General features: G+C 31.2%; 1 protein-coding gene and 1 long non-coding RNA gene across 5 annotated transcripts; both read left to right on the forward strand.

The window, feature by feature from the left end:
* Window positions 1–2,212: 2,212 nt before the first annotated feature.
* LOC109544233 lies at window positions 2,213–3,555 on the forward strand. Of its 2 annotated transcripts, XR_002172554.2 has the most exons (3): window positions 2,213–2,311; window positions 2,737–2,892; window positions 2,989–3,555. It is a non-coding gene; the product is annotated as an uncharacterized LOC109544233 (long non-coding RNA). The 2 variants fall into 2 exon arrangements; XR_002172552.2 differs by lacking the exon at window positions 2,213–2,311 and having other exon boundaries at window positions 2,357–2,892.
* Window positions 3,556–5,911: 2,356 nt separating this feature from the next.
* LOC109544218 (glucose dehydrogenase [FAD, quinone]) lies at window positions 5,912–14,801 on the forward strand. Of its 3 annotated transcripts, none has more exons than XM_019914286.2 (5): window positions 5,912–6,060; window positions 10,320–10,520; window positions 10,609–10,779; window positions 11,623–11,885; window positions 13,372–14,801. In XM_019914286.2, the coding sequence occupies exons 1-5, from the start codon at window positions 6,015–6,017 to the stop codon at window positions 14,629–14,631; spliced, it is 1,941 nt and encodes a 646-aa protein (XP_019769845.2). In that variant the 5' UTR covers window positions 5,912–6,014; the 3' UTR covers window positions 14,632–14,801. The 3 variants fall into 3 exon arrangements, with proteins under 3 accessions (XP_019769845.2, XP_048521729.1, XP_019769846.2); XM_048665772.1 differs by lacking the exon at window positions 5,912–6,060 and adding an exon at window positions 6,770–7,165; XM_019914287.2 differs by lacking the exon at window positions 5,912–6,060 and adding an exon at window positions 9,955–9,989.
* The last annotated feature ends 912 nt before the right edge of the window (window positions 14,802–15,713 follow it).

The following is a 15,713-nucleotide window of genomic DNA, read 5'->3' on the forward strand; positions in this document are numbered from 1 at the left end:
TTACTAATACTATGTCCAACTTGATGTGGTTCAAATTAGATGTTTCCAACTTGATGTGGTTTAATTTAAAAATATGCAGGATGTGCAAAAAATAATGAAAAACCTAGTTTTTCTTAGTGAAACACCTCATCTATTTTGCACATACCATTTTAAATTTCTAAATAATGTTTATTGTTGCTTGTGCTATTTTTAATCTGTCGGAATCAATTATTTCTATGAAAGAATCAAGTGACAACCCTACAATAAGAGATTATCATAATAGGACAAACAAATACTCAAGGAAGCCTTGGAAAACGAAGAAGAAAGACGACACAGTGTCTTTCTTGAAAAGTATAGAGGATCTACAAATATTAACAAACTGCCATGAAAAATGCGTATAATCACTCAACACTAAAAACACGAAATATCTAATAATTAAAAAAAACAACAACCGATAGTCTAACTATGCATATCTACAAATGTAGAAAATCGGTAGATTTATTTTGTGTAAATGGAAAAGAGCACAACTGAATAGACCGAGGAAGGAAATCAGAATAAGATTAGAAAAAGCGTGAGCAAACTTCAGAAATAAAAGTGAATCAAGTTTTTTGTAGTAAAGATCTAAGTACTACTTAAAACATCATTTAGTGAAATGTTACGTTTTCACTACCTACTATAATTTTTGATGGGAATAAATGGATGCAAAACTTCTTAAAAATATGAAGCATTCGCGATGTGGGTGCATAGAAGAAGCCTATTAATATCCTAAATAGAGTCACAAATGAGGAGGTTTGAAAATCTCAGCCGTATTATAAGAAGAACCATGAGCATTTTAAAGTAGACAGATAATTCCGGGGAAAACCTGAGTACGCAAATTCTATTTGATTAAATGAGGAAACTGGGAATCAGCACGGAATATCATTGCTTAAAGAACCTTTGAACTACCTATCAGATATTTAATTTCAATATGAATTTGTACAGTATAACACAGCACACTTGAAATCAATACTCATTGATGTCTAATTTTAAATTGATATTAATAATTTAAGTATTTATTGCATCAATATAGAATTGCATATGTCTACAAAATATTTGTACCTAATCTATAGCCGCTCTTATCTGATTAAATTTGAAAAATGTTGCATTATAAAATCCATACTTCATGATCAATTCGTTTATAATAAATTCAAAATTCTATATATATATAAATAATCTTTATTTCCTACAGAAAAAGGCTATCGACTCAAAATTCTAATTGTCCTTCATTTAATGTTGTTCYATAATTTTTTACGCACATTTTTTACTGCCAACTATCTATTTTTTGAAGGTTTACAATTGCTTTTTATTTGCCCCAACCTGTACTTGTTACGTTTCCGTCCTGTAATTTATTTATTAGATCCTCTTTAATTTCATTTTACATGTTCATTATTAAATAATATTTCATTATTTTACCATGAGGCAGGTATCTATTAGAAGTTAAACAATCTACAGCTCAGTAATTTCCAAAGTGGTACTTAAAACACACTATTTTTAGTTTTACACATACAAGTTCTAATCAAACCTCATTAAATGATCACTATATATTAAAAACGAATTTATCCTATTAGAGGTCAACTGACGAGGGTTGTATCTTAATAATACTAAATACCGTCGTATAATAATGTTAAATTAATTTTTTATTGTTCTGATATCAATAAAACGTTACAAGTTGCTCCATTTAAGGTCAAGCTAACGTCACGAGAGATAAGCGCAAAAAGATGATTTACGAAAAACTCTTAATTAATTACGTCAATAACACGTAATAATCACACTTAATGCGGCGGGCAATTCATGGGCACTATGAGGAAGTTAATTAAATACATATCATCATATCGCCGCGAATAAATACCTAGTTCAGTTCGGGAAACCACTTTGTAAATCGCACTATTACAATGTTAGCTTAAAAATACAGACTTAAGAATCAACTTAAATAGTTTAGAAAAATTGAAAAAGGGAAGTTAGAAGACCAGTTGATCTTGATTCAGATCGCGCAAAAGAATCTTTCGGAAAATCAACTGAACCAACAGAAATAAATCACCAAATTCTAGACTAACTCAGAGGTGTAAAAAAGAAACATTCCAAATAAAATATGTTAGATAATTTAATAAACCATTTATTCAACAATGCGCTAATAAAAAATTGATTTAAAAAAATTGCAAAAATCCAATTTTAAACATACCTATTAAGCACGTTTTATTACCAGAGTATGCCAAACTAATAATAGACATGTAATTAAGAAAAAAAATGTACTTTATATTATTCTGTGTACTGTCGTGCAACTTAACCAGCCGAAGTAAGTATTATGCAACAATTTCAAGTGAATTTAGTGCCATCAATATTATGGTATTTATTAAATATTACACAGCTTTTCTGATAATAAACCATCCTGATCGTAAAAAAACATTACCCTGTAACTACTTCTGGCGCAAGTGATTCGGTGCCTACTAATGGAAGAAAACTGCACTCATAACAAATTGCATTAAACTTGACGATATTTTTTCGTTTGATAAGATATTCAATAAGTTGAAGGAAGTACATACATTTCTTTAGTTCAAAGGGGGAAATAGATTTGCTTAGAGATGCAAGTTGCAAAATGATTATCGCCATATAGATAAAGTTTGAACCTTGCCTACTTCTACACATAGCTTTTAATCTTGTTGTGTTTTGGATTGAGCCTTGAACGTTATTAGAGTAATTTATTTTAATTTTCCTAAATAGCACTGGTTTGGTTGCTTGACTTTGCTAAGCAAAAAAGTTGACAAATTTGGGAGCTCTTAGTTTGTGATATGTGTATAGTAAAATCTCAGCAATGTATGTTGTTTGGGTGCCACTGCTAAGCTGTTCGGTTGCAGTAGGTTTGACGGTATTGTCAAGGTATGGTATTTATTTATTTGTTTGCTCGATTAAATTTCTTCTGATAATTCTGTGTGATAATATCGTGCTGCGGGTATGAAAATTTATCTATTTTAGAACAAGGGCCCACGTTCAAGAACATAATTCAGAAAAAATGGAGAAACTTTTCAAACAGCAGGTCATGAGGACTAATCAGACTAGATAGCAAAGAAAAGTAAAATGTTTGTATAATAATGAGGTATCTATAGATAGCTATTGTAATTGATATGTGTAGGGTAATTTTATAGAATATATGAATAAATATTATATAAAAACGGGTACGATTCATCCACCAAATAAAATATTATTGTAAATTTTAATGCATTGCCGATAATAGTTTAGTTTTTACTTAATTAGGTTTTATTTAATTGTGTAATACATCTAATATGAACTTGGAAATTTCGAATGTTTGATTATTAATTAGTATAGTAAAAAATAGTTATTTATGTAACATGTAAAACTTCTAAGATAAAGCTAGAAAATATTATGTTTGACGTAATTTCTATAAAGAATTGACCAGGGTTTCAAAAATGTATTAAAAATAAAATCTGTTGACATAATGGCGAATAATTAGTGTAGAAATATATGTTGCTAAAATTTTCTCGAAGTACGGAACACATTCGTCAATACAATTTGGACACCGTATTTATGAAGTTTGCCATACCATAACGACCACTGGAATGATGAAAACAGTTTAATCAAATCAAAAGATCGTTTATTTTTTAACTACATTTTTTGATGAACCAAAAAGCTGATTTTTTAATTTTCCTTTGCCAAATCCGCGTTGCGCCAAGTATATTTTACAGTGAATTACACCATATTCGGCAAATTATAAAAACAAATTAAAAATTTGTTGGGCAGGCTATGTTGTACAGATTCAAAAAATGTGTACTTTTTTAAAATTTCCTAAAAGTACTTAGTTTGGGTTTGATTCTGAAATAATTTTCTTTCACATTTTTGCGTAAAAATAATTGAGTGACATATTTATAATTGAATCACGTTAAGGAAGAGCGTCAATAAATTTTGCAATAAATACGATTTATTTACATACCTAAAATCGCTCTTAAATGGCCTTCTAACGTCTGCAAAATCGTAGCTTTGATTTCCTTCACAGTTTTCCCCAAAAACTGTTCACTGGCCGTATGGAGTAATTCATCAGCTTTCATTATTTTACACTGGGCAACGCCTGTAACACTGAGGGGAACTCCTTGAGCTGTTTCCACGCTCTCACATTGAGGATTTAGTGTCATCACTTCCAAAGAAAGTCTTTGAACGTCGGTAACCAGCCACCATGCCCAAGACCATCCTCCAACTATTGTGACACGTTTTGTGGATCCACAACAACCTCCTAAAAATCAACGAATTATATTAAGTAAAATTATCAATAAAATAATGCATACAACGAGAATAATATTTAACAACCCTTAAATTACAAGGACACATTTTTAAATCAAATAAAACAGTTCACTGAAAAAAAGAAGACAAATTTCTACAATTATGAATTGGGAATATGTAATTGAACTCCAGACAAAATGGTGATTTATATTAAAGGTTTGGATAATTTATAGAAGCAAATTTAATCAGTTAATTAAAGGCTGAACTAAGCACAATAAATTTTCCTCTATAAAAGAAAGCCTTTTTAATAACACACAATTTTAACATTATTAGCGTTTAAATTACACATTAAATAAACTACTAAACGTAAACTTGTTTTTCGATTTGCGCATATTATGTTGGTTTCTGTTTCTCTTAGTTGTTGATAGTATTTTTGTCCGCTAATATTCAATTAAAGTTTAAAATACTTTAATAATTCAACTGAGACAAAGTGTATTATCCAATCAATTGCTGAAGACGACACAGAAGCCTCGTACTACATTTGGAAAACAGGGTACAATTCTTATCAAAATAATCCTTTTCAATTCCAGGATTTTTTATAAACATTGTATACCAAACTTTATTAATACTTGGTTAAAAACTTCTAATTACTGATTAACTTCAGCTTTTCATCATTTATTAGTTTACGGCGACAAATTATCTGAAGTTATTTCTAGACAACAGTAAACCTTGCGCTTAGACCTATCTTAATGGCGTTCTCAAGATACTTCACAATCTTTCTTCACCGTTTTATACTAATTCTCCTAAAACCGACGTAAAGTAATGCAGATGCTCTACAACCACTCAAACGTAATTTATATTCCGGTCTGTTTCCTTTCTTCGGTGCACTTTCACATAATGTCAAGTATATGAGAAGAATCACGTAGGACATGAAATTCTTCGTTCGTAGACAGAAGAATCTATGTTATGTTTCTTTGTCGGACATTTTAAAAGATCAGACCTTTCGATCATTAGATATAACTGGTCCAAATGAGATGTTGAACGCAACAAATCTTTGCGCGAGTAAATTCCTATTAGAATAAAAAATACCTATTAAGCAATGAATCTAAATAAGGTTTGTTCAACGTCTATTGCCAAGAGAAAGTCAATCTTCTAAATCGTTAGAGGATTGTTATATCTGCAATAAAAATTGTAAACATTAGCTATAATACAGGAGTAAGGACAAAAGTACTTGGTTCAATATTGGTAATATATTTGCAATCATCAGTCATTCCTTTCAGATTCAATTGCATTTAAAATCCCAAAAACATTGACTAATTTTATTATTTAATCCATATAGAATATTCCATTAAATATTGAGGTTTATCCAAATTCAGGCAAATTATTCAACGGCAAATAACATAGGTCGATGGTATTATTTAAGAAAAGCTGTTTTTTCCTACGGAGTTTACTGCGACATAATGTTATCTCAATAAGTTAGTAAACTACAATCGCATTATACAAAAAAATATTGAGTATTTAAGCATGTGTTTTGAAAAAACTGTATTTAATATAATCACTAGTAATTATTATGCTAAACTGGCAACTTTTAATTGACGGAATGTGATCAAACAATAGAATTTTTCATTATAATTAATTCTTTATGAAATATTATATAGGAGTACCTGGTACATAATATTCATAAATTGGTACTAATAACAACATGCACAAATTTATATTTGAGTTTTGTTGCCAATTGTAATTAAAAGTTGTAGAATCTTAGAAGAACAATGCTGTTTGGATTTTTATTTCACGCAATTCGTTATGGATTTAGAGGTAAACTTTGCATTTTAATTCTATTACCCTTAAAAATTTTGCATATAGCTTCATTTGTGTTAATTCGATTAGGATTACGTACATTTTAACTTCGTAATACTCTGGTCATAGTCAATTAATGCTATGAATATTATTAAGATTATTTAGCATAAAGCTTAAGCAAATAACAGACAAATAAAATTAGCATACATATTCCTATTTACTTTTTTTGTTGTCGTTGGAGTTTTATACTTGTTCTATTGACTTGTTGCGCCTGTAAATTCATCCCAGTTATTAAAACCGCATTTAATAAAAATAACCCCTCTAATATTTTTTAAATTTATCTTTCCTACGTATTATAATTTTTTCATTTTAATATTTTTTGGTGCCATTACCAAATTATACCATTAGTACCTTCAAGCTAACATTTTCTTCAGCCGAATTGTTAAGATTTATTTATAGTATACGGATGGTATATGTGTAGGTACTTTTCCCAAATTGTAACTACTATTATTAATTTTTTTCTCCAAACTTTATCAAATTCAAATGTATTATATTCATAGTAATAAGTAAATTAATATCTACTGAATAATTGAGGATATGGAAAAAAAACAGAGAATCGCTACTTTTCCTTTACCCCTAGTATAAAAGTACTGCTATTCGTTGTTCAAAGCGGTTCATGACCACCATCAATCTTTGAGATAGTAAAAGGTAATTTCTTCATTTCTTCTTTTATCAGTTCCAATAGGTTTTTGTTCTTAGAATGAGTCAAGTTCAAGTGCACCGTCTCGACTCTGCCACTTTTCCAGTTGCTCGTCTCATTTTGGCTAAACTGGCAATTTTTTTACTTTTATATTAAGTGTAGTCGCTAATTTAATGAAATTGGATGAAACTGTGTCAGTGTACAGTTTTAATTTTAACGATTCCGATACGTGTCTTTTCATATAAGTATGTATAATTATTATTAAGTGATAGAAGTGGTTGGACGAAAATATGTGATAAATTTACATTTGGAAATGTAGTTACAAAGACAAAAAAGTGATTTATTAATATTCTAAAACTGTGCTGTTAAAAAAACTGACCTGTGTTTGCTGAATAAACTAATTTCGAGTATTATAAAAATAAGGTAAGTTGGTGATAAGTAGTTTGGAAACCGACTGAATTGACAAAAAATTATTACTTCAATATTCACTTAATATTTTGATAAAAAGAAGTAAAAAAGATTGAGCAATAAGAAGGTAAAAACCTCCAATCAAATAAACCAATTAAATAATAATTTATTTCAATTTATTTTTATTTGAGGAAATCAAATGACAAAATAGCTCAATTTTAAGAAAATGCAAACAAGCAGTGGTGAAATATTATTACTTACATAATCAATCGTCAGAAGTAAAAAAATTGAGATCTGAAATATTTTTTCATTTTTACTTTAAATATATGTATACAAGAAGCTTTATTAAGGCCCAGTACAAAACGAATTCTGAATGAATCAAACAAATGATAAATTAACAATACCATATCTTCTTAAAAGCATTAATTCAATGTACAATCGATTATTTAATCTAGATTGAATTTGACTTGAACTTATAGCTTCTTTTATTATTAAACTGATTAAAAAATAAAATATCGAATCAACTAACAGTTTTCAGAAGCTGTATGTAATATGTCTATTTTTTAATTCAATAAAAACGACCAGAAAACTGGTCTTTCTCAATTTTGAATTTATCTTTATTAATTATACAGGGTGTCCCCTAAGCTCATGATCAAACGGGTACTGCGATATTCTTTGGACCAAAAGAAGACGATCTGATCTAACTTTTATTAACAAAAAAATATCTGGCTCCTCTGCTATTGATCGTCAAATTTCTTCAAAAAAATTATTAGTGAAACTCGCTGTGAATTTGTTCTTATGTAAAACTCATATTTTGATGAAACAATCGAGTTCAGCCGTTTTGGACAAGTGGTGAATTCTTGAGTGTCGTGGTACAAAAACTACTAGAACTTTTTAGTTGGAGGATGAAATCAACTCGTTTTTTTTTAGGTTGATGCACCTTTTTTGGTTGATGACATTTTTTGTTAATAAAAGTTAGGTCAGATCGTCTTCTTTTGGTCCAAAGAATATTGCAGTACCCTTTTGATCATGAGCTTACGGGACACCCTGTATTATGAATGAGCCAAATACAAAATTTACAGCTGGCGTACGAATATTATTTCTACAACAAAGAAATTTTGACTATAAAAGTAAAAGTACGTTTTATTAGTAATGAAATTTAGTTGATGTTAATAAGATAAAAAAAAACAATTATTTATTGAAGGTTTCGACTTGCCGGCTGGCTTAAAAGTGTTAAATTGCCTTCTAAGCACCTGTAGCGTATTTAGGTGAAATTAATAAAATTGTAAGAAAGAAAAGCTTCCACGATTCATGGAAGATTGCACGTAAGCCACCCGTATAGCAAAATAACGTATTACAATGTATGCGCTTCGAAGAGCTTACGGGGCAATAAAGTAGAACAATAAAGCAACGACACTTGAATAATTATCAAACTCTGCTGGCCTTTTTGGTACTACGTAATAATCATTAACAGTGTAATCGCTCTCAACTGTCCACTTTGCATTTTTAACGGCAACTTCTTTATGCATAGGATTTTTAAACCAGAATTCCCTTTCTGGTTAATCATTAATGATAGAATATTAGATCTTCATTAATAGGCGTAATTAAATATATAAATTCTTATTTACAGTTATGGAAAATATTTTAAATAGAAAGGATATAATTTCGAAATATCATTCAATTCGATTTAAAGAAAAAGTTATGAAACCAATGTTACCATTGAACGTGTGTAATAAAAATTGTTTTTTAACAAAAGAAACTTTCAGTAAACCTATAATGGCCGTCTTCAAGTGTTCCTTTAATTTGTGGTCAGATGAGAAACACAACTTTGTTCTTAAAGCTCGTGCTCTTTATTTTTTATTTCCTTGGCAAATGGCGCATTCTGAAATTCAATTGGTCAGAATTAAGGTTAGTTTGGGACCTAAATATATGATGGCCATAACTTTCCCTTGAGGCAACTAAAACAGATAAAACTCCTTCCTAAAGAAATAAATGAAGATATTGTCTGAAGGGTTCTACACACTATCAGCTTATATCTCACTTTAAGTGAATTTTCCTCTGAAAACATCATAATTTTAAATAAAAGGACAGTTAGGTTTATCATTTAAACATCAAAATGGATTTGTGGATTTGATTATCAAACACCATAATTTTAAATAAAAGGACAGTTATGTTTATCATTTCAACATTAAAATGGATTTGTGGATTTGGTTATCAAATGTTGCGTATTGAGTATTTGTAGTTGAACTGCGCGCGTTTGTCAAATTTTACGGTTATTAAACTTTTTTTTGTGGCGGTGTGCTTAATGCAAATTTAGATTTTCTGTATTTTATTGATTCCATTTTTCTTGATTTCATTCTGGTTTCAAACTTTAATTTTATTGTTTCACGTTCGTGTTTAAATCGCACATGATCAACTCAGTTAGCAAATAAAACAACTAAGTAGAAATGCTTGTACAAATTTTCATTAAAAAAGAAATTAGCAATGATAATAATAATTTTATATGTACGCCGATAGAGCAATTTGCACATTATTGTTCACTTCCCATGTAAAACACTAGAATATATAAGATTTGACACCCAATTGACCATTTGACCAACAAATAGCCCACCAAAGTATATACGTGCGGACAATGGAGCGTCGCAACTCATTTTCCATAATAAATTGGCGAAATAGAAAGTGATCGAAAAAAATGTATGTGACCGAAATGTATAATAGAAAAATCTTGCAAGAAAATGGCCAAACCGATATGTGTTATAACACCCATCGATTTTTTACTTATTAGTTTTAAGTGGGCGGTGAAGAACTGACCACAAGATGTTCTGGTTGGGTGCCAAAAGTGGGTGATTTTTAAAAAAAATTGTTAATTAGAAATGTCTGAATAGCCAAAATATTTGGACAAATTTTAATTTTATTTTAATCAACGTTATATAAAATACTTCTTAATAATTTCTTTTAAATTACTGAAAAAACTAATCGCTTCATTCGATGAAAAATCTGCGCGTTTGTGAATACATCAACTACACTGAATACAGTCCATTATTCCTAATTTAAAAAGCCATTGTAAAATGTATAGTGTTTTACCAAAATGTGAATCAGTTAACCTTAACTAAAACCGAATGTAAGTACTATTGACAAAAATAAATATAAAATTGTTCATTCTTTGTAGTAATGAGCGGGATAACGGCAGAAATACTGGAATTAGGGGCTGCCACAAGTTCGAATCTAGGAATTATTATTCCAGCTTTAGTGGCAGCTATGGCATACTTTCAATACGAATTATTAGACCCTGAAGCTAGACCTATAGATGTTCCAACAGATCAACTTCTGGACAAGTACGACTTTATTGTAGTGGGAGCTGGATCAGCAGGTGAGTTTGTACTTCTAGGTGGAAGGAATAAAATACGAATTATAACAGGTCCTAAGTGTAAATATAAACTGACTGTGAATGCTCTTAGGGGCTGTTGTGGCAAATAGACTGAGTGAAATCGAGCAGTGGAAAGTGCTACTGCTAGAAGCAGGAGGCGATGAAACGGAAATATCTGATGTTCCTTTGATGGCTGGATATTTGCAATTATCGCAGCTGGATTGGCAATATAAAAGCGAACCACAAGGACAAGCTTGCTTAGGTAAAACGCTATTAATTATACAAGACGGCTAAATGTAAACGAAACAGCATCAATTTCGAGACCTTGAGTCTCCAATAAAAAAACAGTCGAACAAGTCAATTTTCAACCCTGACCAAGGGATGACAGCTAAAACTTTTTCTCCTGGAAATGGAAATTGCGGGGTGCAAGCGTTTTATTTTTTATTTGATAATTTAAGATTGTTTCGTTTTCATTTAGCCACCGTGTAAACCGCTAATAACACGAAAAGATGTTAAATATTTTATTACAAATTACTAATATTTTCCATCATTAAGTTTAACAGGTYACAACATTTTGGAAACAACTGAAATAAGACTTTTTAAAACCTTATATTTTTATTATAACTGGTGAGAAATTGTGATCAACTAGACCCTGTAGAGAMAGTCGAAAACATTTAAGATTCAGATATTTTGAAACAAATTAGAGCCGTTCACTGAGTTATTTTTTAATTGTTTAAAACCATTCCAAATAGTTGAGAGTTTTAATTTAATAGCTTAAAACCCATCCAAGACTTAAATACTAGTGATTTTTAGGGACATCTATTTTGATATGCTTTTATAATTTCAAGCAGTTATTTTAAAAGAAAATGTATTTATCTAATTAATCGTTTTGTGCTTCAAATTAATTTAATCTGTGATTTAAATTAAAACTTTCCATCGACCAGCAATTAAAAAATTGTTTTTAGAGTTACTTCTGTCTAAAACAGGACATCAAACAAAGACTTTCTAATTATACGCAAGCATTTATCATTTATCCACTGGACTTGAATGAAAAAACTCGTCGAGCCTAAATATTTTTCAACATACAGTCTCCTTTTTATCTTAGGTATGAACAATGGTAGATGTAACTGGCCAAGAGGTAAAGTCATAGGAGGATCGTCTGTTCTCAACTACATGCTGTATCTTCGAGGCAACAAAAAAGACTACGACATTTGGGAAAGCCTTGGCAATCCTGGATGGGGCTCGAAAGACGCTTTGCATTATTTCAAGAAAAGCGAAGATAACCAAAACCCGTATCTTGCTAAAACACATTTCCATAGCAAGGGCGGATACCTTACAGTATCGGAACCTCCATTTAGGACTCCTTTGGTAAGCAGTTACTAAGACAAGTTAGAATGTCGAGTGAAAAAATCTACACAATTGTTTTTTGTATACAATATTAATGCGACATTTAATGATACACGGTTTAAAAGCAAATAATTTAAATATACCACTACTAAACACAATAAAGCAACAGTCACAAAAAAATTACCCCGATATGAAACCCTTAAATGTTGAACAATCATTTGATTTTTTTATAGCAAACATTTGCCCCTGATGAATGATTTTACAACAATTGACCACAAGTTGTCCCCTGTTCAATTCACATTTTCGCTTTGTGTGAATACCTTAGCCACTCTGAAAAATGTACTAYAATMGATTCTGTTATTCTCTTAAAGAGATAAACAATGTCCAGTTTTATCTGGAGTAAATTGAAATTGATTTTAAAGAAACTTGAAAACTCTTCAGAGCGRCGAGGGTGGCAAATTTTTCAAAAATKTTTTGTAMACTTTTGCACTGGCCACTTTTTCAAGWTAATCGTATATACTTTCGGTAGAAAACTGAATAAAATTATTTGGTTTATGYGCTCAATTCGAAGCTGAAAATGGTTTTCTAAAGTTCCCTGCAAACCGATGAATCAGGCGAATTTTCTAGCAAAATTAATTTAGTCAGTTTTGGCTGACAATAAGAAAAAAGAAAATAATCAGAAACTAATGTATTTTGCGCTTTTGATTTAAAACTTTTAGTTTTGTGATCGGTTTTTGAGAAAATCTTAATGGCTTTCGTGAAACTCTACAAAATAGAGCGTTTTTGAGTAGAAAGCAAAAAAAAATCAGTCAAAACTAAAAAAACGCATTTTTTAAACAAACTCTACAGTCTTCAGAGTGATGCAAGTCACGAGTTTTCCCAATAATTTATTATAAACTTTCGCTTATTCAGTTCGTTATGTGTTGGAAAATTATTTGAATTTTGTCCCAAATAATTTTTACAAAGCGACGAAGGAGGCGTGTGTTCTAATAAAATGTATTTCATAATTTTTCGCGAAAAATACCTTAAGATTGTCAGTATTTTTAAGAGAATCTTTAGAAAATTAAGCATTTAAAAACAAGAGTAACTTTGCTAAAACTGGAAAATTCTGAAATTTTGAAGAAATGTTAAAAATATTATTAATAAATGGCCTTTAAAAAATAAATCTAAAAACAAGTAAAAAACTCATTAACATTTTCCCAGCAACGGTTAGTTCTTTGCGCAGCACTGCGTCAACTCCTAAAAAGTCATTGAGTTATCCAGGCCTACTACATAGTACTAATGAGAAGTTTAAAAACCGCCCAAAGTTCGACGAAATTTTGCTAATCCACTTTTTGTCAAAAATTTAAGCAAATAACTGGTCTAATGAAGGAAAAGTCAATAGATAAATGTAACCATTCTTGAACCAACACGGAGTATTGTGTTCTTCTGCTACCAAACTATAAGAACAATAATTGCAGCCATTTCTAACATCTGAACTTCTTGAAGTTATTTCCTATCATTTCAGGTGGCTGCTTTTATCGAAGGAGGAAAACAGCTTGGCTACAAAAACAGAGACATCAACGGCCAATACCAGACAGGGTTCATGATGGCTCAAGGAACAGTTAGACATGGATCCAGATGTTCAACTGGAAAAGGTTTCCTAAGACCGATCAGGTTGCGTCCAAACCTTCATGTAGCAATGAAAAGTCACGTCACCCGAGTTCTAATAGATCCCATCTCCAAGGTAGCTTTCGGAGTCGAGTTTATTAGAGATGGAAAGCTGCATAGAGTGAGAGCTACCAAAGAGGTGATACTATCGGCTGGAGCAGTAAACAGTCCACAGCTTTTGATGTTGAGTGGAGTCGGTCCAAGTAGCGACTTGGCACTTTTGAAGATTCCAGTAATTCAAGATTTAAAAGTTGGGCATAATTTGCAAGATCATATTGCCTTAGGAGGACTAGTTTTCACCATAAATAAGCCGGACTCTATTCTGTTGGACCGAATTTATTCCGTGGGGTCCTTAATGCAATATGCTGTATGGGGCAAAGGTCCTCTAACAATTATGGGAGGAGTCGAGGGGTTAGCATTTGTGAACACAAAATATGCAAATGCATCTGATGATTTTCCAGATATTGAATTTCACTTCGTAAGCGGCGGGCCACATTCAGATAAAGGAGCCCAAATAAAAAAAGCCCATGGCCTTTCCGATGAATTTTACAATTCCGTTTTTAAGCCCATAGAAGGACAGGATGCATGGGGGGTAATACCTATGCTTTTACGACCTCGGAGCAAAGGTTTTATAAAATTGCGGAGCAAAAAACCTACCGATTACCCACTGATATACCCCAATTACTTCGACGACGAATTCGATATGAAAACTTTAATTGAAGGTGTCCGAATAGGAGTTGCGCTAAGTCAAACTCCTGCATTCCAAAACTACCAAAGCACATTTGTCAAATATCCTCCATGTGAACATTTAACCCGACATTCTGATGACTATTACGAATGCATGATCAAACTCTACTCAGCAACTATATATCATCCGGTCGGCACAGCAAAAATGGGCCCCATTTGGGACAAGGATGCAGTTGTGGATCCCCAGTTGAGGGTTTACGGAATAAAAAATTTGAGAGTGATAGATGCAAGTATAATGCCTAATCAAGTAAGTGGAAATACGAATGCTCCCGTGATAATGATCGGAGAAAAAGGAGCCGACCTAGTAAAAGAATTTTGGCTGAAAGCGGCAAAACTGAGTAGGATTTACAAAACTTTAGAGGGAATTTAAAGCATGCCGCTCCAAGACTTTTTGGAACTTGCTTAATGACTGATGATGAATTAATAAATGCATCTCAACTTTTCACTTAGATGGTAAATGCCTGATGAAATTCGTATTCTATTGATTTTTGATTTGTGATAAAGGGCCATTATTTTTGTAAAAATACATTATCAAATCAATGGTGTCTTTTATTTCATTTATGTGAAAGCCTTTCTCAGTTTAAAGTGCTGAAAATACTACCAGAATGAATTACTGTAAGGAAATACTGAGCTGATTTTAAATGCTTCTGATTTACTCAATGCATAACAACATTTTAGATATAAGTAGAAACCGAGTTTTGTTAATTATTAGGAGATAAATTCTTGACCGATACAAGAGCAATTTTCGGATGTAGAAGATGAGGGCATACAATAATTTGCCGAAAGCTTGGTAGCTAAAACGACTTTCTGTTTTCTTACAACTGCACACACCGAACCCCCAGGGCAATTTACTAGTTGTCGCTGTTGATGCGTGTTTTCTAATTCTACAGAAAATTTCGTTATTTCGTTAAATGCTAAACTTTTTCTATAACACTTTATGTAGCAAATGCATTTTATCAAATCCCATGTAACGTTTTCGCTTATTTTCTTTTTTCTGCTTTTAATTGAATTACCACCTATTGACATCTTGAAGACTGTAGGACCTTCTTTTTATGGAATATCCAATTAGTTTCGATTTGGGCGCCTTGATTTAAGCGTTGATTGAAAGTGTATATATATACTCTTTCAATCAACGATTTAAGGCTTTATCAATGAATAAAATGTACGACCAAACAAATAATCAGTGATATTATCAAGTACGTATACAGGGTGATTTATATAAACCGTACATTAGAAGTTTTCCAACTTGCTGTTGTTTTAGAAACTTTTTTAGGCCTTTAACGTTTTAGAAACTTTAATTTTTATATTTTATTCAAGGTGATCTTTGACTGAATTTAAAAGCAAAGCAAAATCACGAAAAAGAAAACCTTATATACTATTGAATAATTGAAAAAATATATAAAAAATGGAATAAACTTATGCAACAAATATTGATAGTTACATGTAGCAATA

The sequence above is a fragment of the Dendroctonus ponderosae genome, unplaced genomic scaffold (genome assembly GCF_020466585.1).
Source record: "Dendroctonus ponderosae isolate FM_Combo_2020 unplaced genomic scaffold, Dpon_F_20191213v2 Dpon_F_20191213_4, whole genome shotgun sequence".
Taxonomy (NCBI): Eukaryota; Metazoa; Arthropoda; class Insecta; order Coleoptera; family Curculionidae; genus Dendroctonus; species Dendroctonus ponderosae.